At 41.0% G+C, this 13,883-nt stretch overlaps 1 protein-coding gene across 10 annotated transcripts in view; it reads right to left on the reverse strand.

Moving 5' to 3' along the window:
* TPST1 (tyrosylprotein sulfotransferase 1) overlaps positions 1–13,883 on the reverse strand; it is a 353,853-nt gene that overhangs the window by 252,526 nt on the left and 87,444 nt on the right. For 3 of the 10 annotated variants that reach the window (XM_054560486.2, XM_054560485.2, XM_063725706.1), the window contains one exon: positions 867–9,302. The exons of 6 other annotated variants lie outside the window; for them this stretch is intronic. In XM_054560486.2, coding sequence (XP_054416461.1) covers positions 9,138–9,302 — 165 coding nt within the window. In that variant the 3' untranslated portion in view covers positions 867–9,137. Of the gene's footprint in view, positions 1–866; positions 9,303–13,883 lie in introns of those variants that run through there. One more of the 10 variants, XM_054560484.2, reaches the window with a different exon arrangement.

A 13,883-nucleotide genomic window follows, 5' to 3' on the forward strand; every position in this document is an offset into this window, starting at 1 on the left:
TCCTCCATGTGTCCATGTGTTCTCATCATTTAGTGCCCCCTCATAAGTGAGAACACGTGGTATCTGGTTTTCTGTTCCTGTGAAAAATGAATAATTTTTGCAATATGTAGAATATACTTATACTAAAAAAGTACTCAACGTTTATCTGAAATTCAAATTCAATTGAGCATCCTGTATTTTATTTAGCAATTCTACTCTAAGACAAAAAGCATTTTTAATGATAGTCCGTACATTACAATAAAATGTTCAATTTCCTAGAAAATGGTAATGAATCTAAATTTGTAAGCTCTCAAAAAATAGCCTCAAAATAAAGCAAAATTTGACAACTTTAGAGACAAATGAACAAATCTATCCACAAAGTGGAAGATTTCAACACAGCTCTTCCAATTATTTACAGACCAATGATACAAAACATTAGCATGAATTAAGGGCTACCTAACTGTCAAGTTTGACTTCTGGCCTACCAATAAAACCGAGCACCCATTAATTAGTGAATACACATTCTTCTCAAGAACACATATACAGTACAATTCACAAAAACTGACCCGTCTTAGATCATTAAGCTTCAACAACATTTTACAGAATTAGTATCATTTAGATAATATTCTTTAACTATATTATATTTAAGTCAGAAAGGAGTAACAAAAATGTAACTTAGAAAACCCTTAAAAACAATTCTAAGTAATTTATGAACACAAATAATTTTAAAATATTTAGCTCAAAACAAAATTAAAATATTATTTTTAAGATTATGCAGTGAAATCAGAATTTTTTTTTTTTTTTTTTTTTTTTGAGATGGAGTTTCGCTCTTGTTACCCAGGCTGGAATGCAATGGCATGAATTTGGCTCACCGCAACCTCCGCCTCCTGGGTTCAAGCGATTCTCCTGCCTCAGCCTCCCGAGTAGCTGGGATTACAGGCATGTGCTACCATGCCTGGCTAATTTTGTATTTTTAGTAGAGGCGGGGTTTCTCCATGTTGGTCAGGCTGGTCTCGAACTCCTGACCTCAGGTCATCTGCCTGCCTCAGCCTCCCAAAGTGCTGGGATTACAGGCGTGTGCCACCGCACCTGGCCAGATTTTTTTTTTCTTGTTATTCTTGGCTGATTGAACTTAGAATCATTTTAACAATGTTACCCCACCACCACCACCCCCACTCCCTCACTAATTCCATTAGACTGTTGGAATTAAGTAGACACATTCATGTGGCAAGCACCAAGATATTTATACTATTCAATCTTCCCATCTAAGAACATGATCTGAACTCTCCATTCAGTTCTTGTGCATCAGAGATCTTTTTCTTGTCACATTAATAAAATCTTAGCTAGTATCCTGGTTATACTACCATTCCCACAACCCTCCAACACCTTCTGTGCCCCAGGAGGCCAAGCTCTCCAGATTGCATCACCCAGGCTTTCTTGCCCTTTGGCTTATGATTGGGCAACCATGAGCACTACTAACAGGTCAGAGCAGCAGCAGGAAGAACTCAGCTGATTCCCCCAGCTCTGTCTTGACCTTGCCTCTGTGCTGACAGTGGCTGTTTTCCTCTAGAGACACAGCACCTGTAGGTGGTTCCTCCTCTGAATTCCAGTTTCACGAGCCTGATAACCATGTGCCCTCCCTTTGCCTCGGCAGGTCTAAGGGTGGCAATGGCTTCCCATTGTTGCTAGTTACTGGGTGCTTCACCATTCCTTGTTGGTTCCCTTACTGTGACCACGCCTTGTTAAGTCATTCCTTTGATAAACTCTTTTCAACTGAACTGTTTTGAATGGGTCATTTGTTTCTTTTCATTATCATAACAGATACAATTAGATGGTGAATTTTGTGACAATGATCATTCATTAGAATGCCATGAAATGGAGGGAGCAGTGGAGTTGGAAAAAAGCAGCCTTTTCCAACTATCATAACTATACCATTGGTGTGGGTAAGAATAATCAATTGATGCTAATCTAGAGTGTAAAACCTGATGAAAAGCAAGATACAGCCATGTGCCACATAATGACATTTTGGTCAGTAATAAACCACACTTATGACAGTGGTCCCATAAGATTATAATTCTGTATTTTTACTGTATCTTCCTATGTTTAGATATGTTTATATAATACTTATCATAGTGTTACAACTGCCTACAATATTCAGTACAGTAACAAGCTGTACAGTTTTGTAGCCTAAGAACAATAGGCTAAACCATATAGCCTAGCTATGTAGCAGGCTATACCATCTATGGTGTTTGCACAATGACAGAATCACCTAATAACACATTTTTCAGAATGTATTCCCATCGTTAAGCAACATATGGCTATTTGCACAGTCTTTAAGTTTTTTCCACATTGATCGCTTTTATTTTTAATTAATTAATTTATTTTTGAGACAGGGTCTCACTCTGTCACTCAGGCTGGAGTGCAGTAGTGCGATCTCGGCTCACTGCAGGCTTGACATCCTGGGCTCAGGCAATCCTCCCACCTCAGCCTCCTGCAGCTGGGACAAGAGGCACATGCCACCAGTCCAGTAGAGATGGGGTCTCCCTATGTTGCCCAGGCTGGTCTTGAGTTCCTGGGCTTAAGTGATCCTCCTGCCTCTGCCTCCCAAAGTGTTGGGATCATAGGCATGAGCCACAGTGCCCAACCACTTATTGTTTTTTAATTGAAAGGGAGAAAAAAGTAACCATAGAGTGGAGACACCGAAAAAACACATTTACCATGAGATCAAAATTAATATCAATGGTGTGACAGGTGAACATCATACGCCTTCAGATGTGGATGCCTTGAGAATGAAACCACACAATTTACCTAGTATTGTGGCCTCATATGCATAACCCGAATAATAATCAAGAGGAAACATCAGACAAACCCAGAATGAGGAACACTGTAAAATAACCTGCCAGCATTCTTCAAAAAAATGTCAGTATCATGGAAGACAGAGAGCATCTGAGAAACTGTTACAGATTAAAGAAAACTAAAACAATATAAAACTATATATATGATGTGATCTTAGACTGAAACCTGTACTGGTAGGGGAGGAAAAAAAAAACTACAAAGTCCATTTTGAGATAACTAACAACATTGAAATATTTTATAAGGAGAGAGAAAGAGAGAGAAGACAAACACATGAATTTGGGAAAGAATACACAGGAGTTCTCTGTATTATTCTTACAGCCTTTCTGTAAGTTTTTAATTATTTCAAAAGAAAAAGAAAAAGCACCATGAATATTGCTCCACTACTGTAGTTCTTAACTCTTTGTTTCATGAAATCCTGGAAAATACCATGAACGGTATAGATTCTATTCCCAGGAAAATCAACTTGCATCAACACATAGAGGTCCAAATATAACTGCAGGGAGTTCAAAGACCACATAGGCTAAGGATCACTGCTCACTGCTCCATCCTTTTCCAACATTTAGTATTTGCAAAAGAGAATTTTGTAGCCGGCATAATTTATTTTATTTTATTATTATTATTTTTTGAGATAGAGTCTCGCCCTGTCACCCAAGCTGGAGAGTTATGGCGCGATCTTGGCTCACTGCAACCTCCGCCTCCGGAGTTCAAACGATTCTCCTGCCTCAGCCACCCTACTCGGGCTGGGATTACAGGCACATGCCACCACACCCAGCTAATTTTTTGTATTTTTAGTAGAGACGGGGTTTCACCATGTTGGCCAGGCTGGTCTCGAACTCCTAACCTTGTGATCTGCCCACCTTGGCCTCCCAAAGTGCCGGGATTACAGGCGTGAGCCACCGCGCCTGGCCACCAGCATAATTTTTGTTTCTTTTTTGAAAGCTCATTTTTTTGTGCCTTGATATATGCAGGATTTTTTTTTTTCAGGATCCTTAAAATCAAAAGAAAACCAGCAAAATATGTCTAGGTACAGACACGTTTTCATAATGTTCTTTAGAATACAGTGAGCTCTTTTATTCTTCAGATCATTTTCAACCCTGGAAAGTCTTCCACAATGACACATTTGATTCATGCTTTTGTTCCACTTCTGTTGTCTCCTTTGCAGTCATCTATTAGTTAAATCTCTATTTTTTTCTTTCATAGGTATCATTTTCTCTCATCTATCAATCATTTTCATCTCTGTTCTTTTGCTGTACATTCTCGAAGAGCATCTAATGTATACTCTCTCTATCATTAATTTGATTTTTTGTAGTGTCACTTCTACAGTAATCTTTGGGTAATCTTTGGGTTTAAGGAAAAGCCACAAAACAATGAATGATCGACTTAGTGGAAAATTTCCCTATTCTTTAGCATAGAGCTTTTCATATCTTCATTTTAAAGGGATTTTTTTAATTAACGATATTTTAATAGATTTTTAAAAAGGTAATTGGAGAAATTATATCAGGCACTGGTAATAAGACACCAAGTTAACCTATAAGTATCTCCTATTTTCTCCTGAATTAGAGCATGGGGTAAAAAATGACTTCTAATACTGATTTATTATATTCTCATTTACAGATACTATGTTTTTTAAGAGTTAACCATTACTGTTTAGAACAGTCATTCTGAATGTTCAGAATAGGCATTTGCTGACATAAAGAGAAATTATTTCATTCTTTAAAATTCCAAGGAAAACTGTATAAATAGCTATCCAACTAAACCTCTTCACTGCAAATGTTCTCTTGCTCTCAAAAAGTACTCTCACTAATGAAGGCAGAAAGAGAAGGATGAGGGGAACCTATTTCTTTTGTTTAAGGAACTGAATTTCCCATAGACCTTCAGATGGGATCACAGTTGTAAAAGACAACTAAAATGTATGAAATTCTGAATGGCATGAGCAAGTGCAATTTGTGCTTGTACACAAAACCAACAAAGGGCTGGATCCTTTGACATTTAATCTGTTAAGTAAAAGTATAGGAAAACCTACTTTACACAGCAAATATGAGTGCATGAAACTCATTAGCCCCAAAAGGATTTCTGGCAGAAAACACAAATTATTGGGATACACTTATGGAATGACAGTGCCAAAGCTGGGAGAGAAGATGAGAAAAGTTTGACTTTGAAGGATGAGTCAAAGGGCACAATCAGGCCTTGACAAGGCTATTCCTGTGGGGTAGTCTCAGACTTTCAGGCTCGTCCTGTGGACAAATTTTTAGGTTTCCAACAGTTTTTAACCCTTTAAAACACAGTAAAAATTCTTCTCCCATCTTATTATTATTTCATTTTCTTCTATGTCATGTCTTCTCTCTCCAATCCAATTACCTGTATTTTCCTCCTAGATACAAGACAGATCTTTGCATCTCCTGAAGCACTAGAAGGTAGTATTCCAAAAAGCAACTGTTTAGTAATTACTTGTTTAATAATCGAAGCCTTAAAGTGATGCATCAGAAGAAAGACTGGGGTATTCTGAGAGATGGTAAAATGTGCTGCTTTGAACTTCCTTATATATTCTTTACAGAAATGCCTGCAGGAATCAATTCAGCCTTCTTTCAAAATAAAACAAAATGGCTGGGCACAGTGGCTCACTCCTGTAATCCCAGCACTTTGGGAGGCCAGGCCAGGTGAATCACTTGAGCTCAGGAGTTTGAGACCAGCCTGGGTAATATGGTGAAACCTTGTATCTACAAAAAATACAATAATTAGCTGGGCATGGTGGTGCATGCCTATGGTGGTGCATGCCTATGGTCCCAGCTACTCAGGGAGCTGAGGTGGGAGGATGGCTTAAGCCCAGGGGAGTTTAAGGCTACAGTGAGCTATGATCATGCCACTGCACTCCAGCCTGGGCAACAGAGCGAAGAGTGAAACCCTGTCACACACAAAAAAAAGACAAAATACTTCAATAGGGGGAAAAAAAAAATCCTGCCAAGTCGAGGAAATGAATTTAACTCTACGGTTGTTGCTCTGAAGGTCTATGAAAATTTTGAAAGAATCAGATAAGAATTTCTTTAACTAAAATTTAGGCCAGACAAAGTGGCTCATGCCTATTTGCCTATAATCCCAGCACTTTGGGAGGCCAAGGTGGGAGGATCACCTGAGCCCAAGAAGTCAAGGCTGCAGTAAGCTATGATCGTGCCACTGCATTCCAGAGCACTCTGGGCAACAGAGCAAGACCCTGTCTCATAAATAAATACTCTTCAAATTTAGGCACAAGAAATAAAGTGAGAAGTAGCTAAAAATTTATCATACTTCAAATTTACCCAGTATGGTATTAGTTGGAATATTCCTACTACAGCCCAGAAATCCAATTCAAGTAATACAGTCAAAAAGGGAAATGTTTCCTGGAAGTGGACTAGGATGCTAGTCCTTACTGTGGCAAGGGCAGAGCTGGAAATGATCTTCATGGGCAACCAGAACCAGGACCTCAACCCCTGCCGGACACTCCCTTGACCTCTTTGGCTCTGCTTCTCTCGATGGGTTGGCTTTATTCCCTTATACACTGAAGAACACGACCCCATTTGCAGTGAACACATGGTAATAGAATAACTGAGTACAAGTATCTCAAACACATAACAAGAAGTCCAGACGTGAGGTGTATGGACAGTCCTAAGCCCAGAAATCAAGGGAAGGCTCTGCCCTAATCTTCCTTCTGTCACCTTCAGTGTGTTGACGATAACTTCTCTTAGGATCACAAAGTGGCTGCAGCAGGGCTAAGCATAATGTTCTTTCACAGCAATGTTCAAAAGCAGGAAGGAAGGAGTAAGCTCTTTTCACACAATTCTTTATTTTCTCAGAAAGCTAAATCTCTCCCAGAAAATCCCTAGCAAACATCTCCTTATCCAGACCTAAGAATGATTACCTGAGAGTCTAACACCTTTAAAGGTCTGCTAGAAACATTTATCACTGGCTACTATCTATTCTTTCTGAGAGCTGCTGCCTGTGAGAGTTCAAGACTACCTTTGCTAGCCAGGCAAAGGTGGTCTTCTCTTCCTCCCATAATCTGTTTTGCCACCATAACTTGTTTGGCCATGATCCAAGCCCCTATTCTTTCTGTATCTCAGGGTGGTATAAAAGTGTCAATCATCTAGCCATTTGAGTTTTTTTTTTTTAATTGTATAACTCCCATGCACACATGTGCACATAAAATTTGTAAGCTCTTTTTTCCCCATTAAAAAAAAAAATCTCCTTATGTATCACTGGCTACAAAAAATTGGTCAAGTGGTCATTCCACCCACAAGAGTATATGGGAAAATGAATATCTGGTATTTTTATCTACCTTTTTTGGTTTTTTAAAGGAATAGTCCTTACTAACAGGGAAAAAGGAACAAGCAGTCAGCAGTGTCTAACACTTCCAGCAACAGTTCCTGTGCCTTATATCCAGTGGTCCTCCCTACCAGACAGAAACCACCTTTCTTCCCTTGGTACCATTTCACAGTCCCAAGGAAAGACCTTTATTTGCCTGTGTTGGGTCAGGTTCCTACTCCTGAACCAACCTGCTGTGACCCTCAGAGGGCGAGGGCCATTGTGCTAGATTTTGCCCATTTGTACTTGCAGAAACCTAGGAAGTGTGTAGGAATGAATCCTAAGAATGTTAGACCAGACAAGAAGGAATGTAACGTTGGACTTGGTCAAATTTATCAATATATGAGAACATTAACCAGATATTTTGGATGCAGTATATTGGCTTGAGTAATCAGGGAATAACTCTAACAATTTCCTCAACTGGTTGGCTAAAACCTGGATCCACCAGTGGCTTACATTAAATGAAGCTTAGATGCCAGAACCTCCTTGGTATACTGTAAATAAAAGTTATTCAAGCCAGGTGCAGTGGCTCATGCCTGTAATCCCAGCACTTTGGGAGGCCAAGGTGGGTAGATCACCTGAGGTCAGGAGTTCCGAGACCAGACTGACCAACATGGTGAAACCCTGTCTCTACTAAAAATACAGAAAATTAACTGGGCATGGTGTCGGGCACCTGTAATCCCAGCTACTCAGGAGGCTGAGCAGGAAAAGTGCTTGAACCCGGAAGGCAGAGGTTGCAATGAGCTGAGACGGTGCCATTGCACTCCGGCCTGGGCAACAGGAGCAAAACTCAGTCTCAAAATAAAATTTATTCAAAAGGTTAGAAAATAAGGAATACTGGAGTGTATTTAATACCTATGACTGATCTGTTCACTCATCTCCTAACTACATCCCAGGAAGGTCTAGAGAACCCACTCCTTCACCAAGCCTTTGAGAAATACATTGGTGAAGGGAGCAACAACATCCCTAAAAAGCTCTTTAGTGCTTGTTCCCTGCAGGCTAGAAATAACAATGGGAAAGGCTGTCAGAGAAATAGACTCCCTGAACCCAAGGGAAGGATGAAAAGATCTCTGAGTCACAGGAGCTAACTGGTGACGCTTCATGACAGAAACAATGGGCACATGGCTATACTTTATAAGCACGTGTAGAGGTAGAGTAGGAAAAGAGAATGGCGTGAGCTCTAGAGATCTCTGGTGGTGGCTGATTGGTGATGGTGTCCCTAGGACTAACAGAGATGGGTAGCATACTAAAGCCATACCTCAGGGGTTACACTGGAGCTGCCTCTCTCTACCAAAATATTACACCAAAAGTAATACTGCATTCCTAGAGAAACTGCAGAGATTAGTATCGCCAACAAAAACTTAAGATACAGGATGATACTTAATGAGTGGTGTGTGGAGGTATGGCAGGCCCTAGAGGTAAATCACAGTATAGAACCCTAGGATTTTAGAGCAAAGCTATGCTAACTTCTGGAGATCATTACTCTCCCTTTTGAGAAAGAGCCCTTGCTTGCTACTAGGACTTAGTAAGGACTGAACACTTTACCATTGGCTACCATTGGCTATGAGTCGCTTAGGCTGCTCATCATACACTCCAAGCAGTGTACATGACTGCACATTTTGTGTCAAAGGAGTGATGGCTATAAATATGAATCCACACTGATTTGTGGTCAGCAGCAAATGGTTTGACTGGAAATTCAGAAACTTAGAATAAGGTTGGGAAACTTGTGGTAAGATGTAGAAAAGAGCTATGTCAATAAACTATTCTCCAACAGGACAAAGTGTGAGAGTATTCGTGTCCCATGCAAATGATGACCAATGGATAATCTCAGCAGAGGAGGCTCTCAATAACCAAGTGGACAAAATGACTCATTATTTTACCAGCCACTGTTTCCCTTGCTCAGAAGGCTAATGAACAAAGTTCATATCCTACTGTGAGAGCAGTAGGAATGAAGGTCATGCATGTGCTCAGTGCCACAGGCTTCCACCTGTCAAGGCTGACCTGGCAACAATCACGGCTAAGTGTCCAACCTGCCAACAGGAGAGGCCAACAATGGTGCCCCGATAAAGCACTGTTCCCAGGGGGTCTGGGCAGCCATCTGTAGCAGGATGATCACACTGGACCGCTTCCATCTGAAAAGAACACTGCTTTTACTCAATGAAGATTTCCTTCTCTGCCCACAACATTTCTGTCAAAAACCAGCATCCTTTCCCTTACAAAATATCTTATTCACCATAATGGCATTCTAAACAGTATTGCTTCTGGTCAAGTACTTCATTTTAAAGTGAATGAAGTGGGCCGGGGGCGGTGGCTCACGCCTGTAATCCCAGCACTTTGGGAGGCCGAGGCGGGCGGATCACGAAGTCAAGAGATCGAGACCATCCTAGCTAACACAGTGAAACCCCGTCTCTACTAAAAATACAAAAAACTAGCCGGGCATGGTGGCAGACGCCTGTAGTCCCAGCTACTCGGGAGGCTGAGGCAGGAGAATGGCATGAACCCGGGAGGCGGACCTTGCAGTGAGCCGAGATCTCATCACTGCACTCCAGCCTGGGAGACAGAGTGAGACTCCATCTAAAAAAAAAAAAGTGAATGAAGTGGAGTTTTGGTTCCATTATGGTGAGGTTAAGCCACCTACATCCCATAAAGTTGTTCCTCCCTCTAATTACAACTATAAAGTTTGAGCAAACTTTTAAAAAAACAACTACCTTAGGCCAGGCGCGGTGGCTCACGCCTGTAATCCCAGCACTGTGGGGAGGCTGAGGTGGGTGGATCACCTGAGGTCAGGAGTTCAAGACCAGCCTGGCCAACATGGTGAAACCCTGTCTCTACTAAAAATACCAAAAATTAGCCATGCATGGTGGTGGCTGCCCGTAATCCCAGCTACTCAGGAGGCTGAGGCAAAAGAGTCACTTCAACCCGGGAGGGGGAGGTATCAGTGATACGAGATTGTGCCACTGCACTCCAGCCTGGGCACCAAGAGTGAAACTCCATCTCAAAACAAAGCAAAACAAAACAAAACAAAACAAAAAACTATATGAGGATCTGGAAAGTAAATAAAAGCAGGCAGATTGTGGAGGGAAGTAAAAAGTTGGAGAAGTGACCTTACAGGGTGAGTTTTCTGTTTATTTACTTTTTTCTCATCAAGTTTTTCCTTGAGGGTGGGACAGCTTCAGTCACTAAGCAGCACGCATAGGTGGCTAAAACTCTGATAGGAATTGTTTTCTTTCTGGTCAGAGGAAGCAGGGAAAGGAGCCAAAGAAAGACAGGGAGTCAGAGCAAACTCCTGGAGCAGAAACAGCAGGTGAACGAGCTCTCCACTTTTATGTATGCACCTACACGGGTCTCACCTTAACCTCTGAATCACACATGCACAGGACAAACCCAAACCAGTTTAGCAAAGGCTTTGCTTTGATAACTGAATTGAGATTTGAACCACTGCCTGCAAAAGGCAAAACAATGTATAATCCAGCCTACCTGGGTTGATTGCCTGCTAAAACAAAAGTAAATGCATTCACAAGGGTATTATAAAGGAACCCAGAGTCTATACAAGATAATAGTCATTATGTTCAGAGAGAGAGAGAGAGATGTGCACACTCCAGCCAGTCCAGTGCTATAATCTTATATAATATAATCATGCAATCACATATCTCCCATCGCCTCTGTTGTATTCTATTCGTTCCAAGCAAGTCACAGGTCCTGTCCACATTCAGGTGGAGGGAATCACTAACAGGTGTGGACAGAGGCAGAATCAAGGGGTCATCACATGAGGAATAGAAAAGAAGTTATCACTATCAATTTGACAGAGATTAGAAGGATTCTAAGAAAATACTGCAGCTTCCTGCCAACAAACTTGACAACTTAAGTGAAATGGCCAAATTACTTTAAAAAATACAATTTATCAAAATTGACACAAGAGGAAGAAAATCGAAATAGCCCTATATTCACTAAATATTATCAAAATCCTTCCCAAAAAGAAAACTCCCAGCAGCTGTGGGCTCTCACAGTTTACAGGTCTTAATCCTCAAGGGAGAAGTGCTTCTTTTGGGGAGACACAACATTATTTCCACTGAACAGAGAGCTGAGACTGTTAACTCAGCACTTCTTGCTCCTCATGCCACTTAGCCAAAGACAAGTAAGGCAGGTACTATAATAGCTAGGCTGATTAATCCTGATTATCAAGGAAGAACCAAGTTTAAAATACACAATGGGAAAAAAAAATACTCAATGGAAGAAGGAAACAAATTGCCTGGAACCTAGGATTTTCTATTAGATTTGTTTATTATGGAAAGTTAACGGGATATTAGAGCAAAACAATATGGCCATTTATTGGTACATACACCCCAGAATGAAGGTTTAGGCCACCCCACCAGGCAAAGAACAAAGACCATCTGAGGTGACTACTGAGGACCAAAGGAACATGGAATGGCTAGAGGAAGAAAGAAATGACAGATACCTGCCATGATCACATGAAAGGTACAGAAAATGAGAACTACAATAGTTTGGCAGATATTCTTCTTTGTTTTGATATGAATATATACTGAATATATTAACGAATTCTTTTTTCCACTTTTCCCTGTCTAATAATACTCTCTAATATAAGGTGTATCGACTCTGGCTGGGCACAGTGGTTCATGCCTATAATCCTAACACGTTGAGAGGGTAAGGCAGCAGGATTGCTTGAGGCCAGGAGTTCAAGAGCAGCCTGGGTAACACAGTGATACCTCTTGTCTCTACAAAAAGTTAAAAATAAAAAAAATTTAGCTAGGTGTGGTGGTGCACACCTATAGTCAAGAAGCTAAGGCAGGTGGATCACTTGGGCCCAGGAGTTTGTGGATGCAGTGAGCTATGATGGCGCCACTGCATTGCAGCCTGGGCGACAGAACAAGACCTTGCCAAAAAAAAGGAAATGGCTAACTCTGTATCTCAGTATATCTAAGTTTTAGGATATCAAAGAGGGGATGTGACTCAGCTAGTGGAATACATTCATATCAGCCAGAAATGTACAAAGCACAATATGAACTACAGCATCTCCTCTTTAAGGGAGTGGTTAGCATGCTTTCAGTTTGCTAAGCAATAGTTACATCATGTTAAGCAGAGCATTTAGCTTTATCTGGCAGTTAAACAAGGTTTAAATAGGTGTGTATGTAAGCCAGGCTGGCAAAGGAATGGCCTATGCTGGATGGTCAACTGGCACCACCACCACTGTTGTCTAGGACAGAAAATTAAGTCTCCCGGAATTCCTTTCCCTGTGTGGTTCTGGGTCAGAGGCTTCTATGAGTTTTAGAAGGTGGAAATGAAGCAGAAGCCATTATTTTTAAGAGGTCAGGGCAGTCAGATGCAGTCGCTCCACTGGCCTCTCCTAAAGCTCCACTTTATCCCCGTGGCAGGCCTCACAGACCTTTCCTTGGGCTCCCACACTGAGTCCTACTTTGGCAGCGAGAGGCAGTTTCCTAGCACTTCTCTGCCCTCTCCAGAGCTGCAGGTTTCAGTCATCAGTGCCTATTCCTCTGGTCTTCCAACTGTAGCTGTATCCAGCTCATTCCCTACTCCTATTTTAAACAACATGTCCAGTATACAATAAAAAACGTGCAGACCTTCACTTCTCTAGTCCTCCCACATTTGCGTAGGCCTTAATTAATATATTAAACTCCTCACTCCTATAACACTTACAGTGGCTCAATGTTTCCCTGACTGAGCCCAGACTGATACATAGTCATAAAGTGCTGCCAAAACCTCTGGGGCTTTGCCTCTGGGTAATGGAGCATTTCTCACCTACGGCAGAATCCTTGTGAGCTGAGCTGTAACTCCAAGAGCCTCATATCTGAATATCCCTTTTCTTGGTTCTTGGCATATTCTTTTTCTATGTGTAAGGTTTATTTTGCTAATAATAATCATTTTATTGAGCATCAAGTAATCGTCAGGTATTACTGGCACTCAGGCTACAAAATGCAAATGATATCTTTGTCCTTGAAAAGTCTGTACTTATTTATTTTTAAAAAAACTACATATACAAACCAGGTGCGGTGACTCACGCCTGTAATCCCAGCACTTTGGGAGGCCAAGGTGAGCAGATTGCCTGAGGTCAGCAGCTTCAGACCAGCCTGGGCAACATGGTGAAACCCTGTCACTACTAAAAATATAAAAATTAGCCGGGCATGGTGGCATGCACCTGTAATCCCAGCTACTCCAGGGGCTGAGGTGGGAGAATTGCTTGAACCCAGGAGGCGGGGGTTGCAGTGAGCAGAGATCGCACCACTGAACTCCAGCCTGGGTGACAGAATGAGACTCCATTTCAAAATAAATAAATAAATACATACATACATACATACACACACAGCTGTTTTTCTAAATACAAATGGTAAAACATAACACTGAGCATATCTTAGAGATGCTCCCACATCATTACTTTTAGAACTATCTTATTCTGTTGAAGGGATGCATAGTCTTTTTTTTTTTTCAGACCAGAAAGTTGTTACTTTAAACAAAGACTATAGCATCACTTTGAACTATATTAACATTTTCAGATGAAGGCATGTCTGGCATGTCCTTAGTTTAAAAGAAGCAGCATATAATATAAATCATCACAATATAATGTGAAAGTACACAAGTAAAGGTAGGTACATTGTAGCAGGAGGATCTGTGGCACAGAAGAGGTGTCATGTGAGTTGAGTTTTAAAGGACAAAATTGTAAGATGAGAAGAAGAAGGATA

The sequence above is a fragment of the Pongo abelii genome, chromosome 6, assembly GCF_028885655.2.
Source record: "Pongo abelii isolate AG06213 chromosome 6, NHGRI_mPonAbe1-v2.0_pri, whole genome shotgun sequence".
Taxonomy (NCBI): domain Eukaryota; kingdom Metazoa; phylum Chordata; class Mammalia; order Primates; family Hominidae; genus Pongo; species Pongo abelii.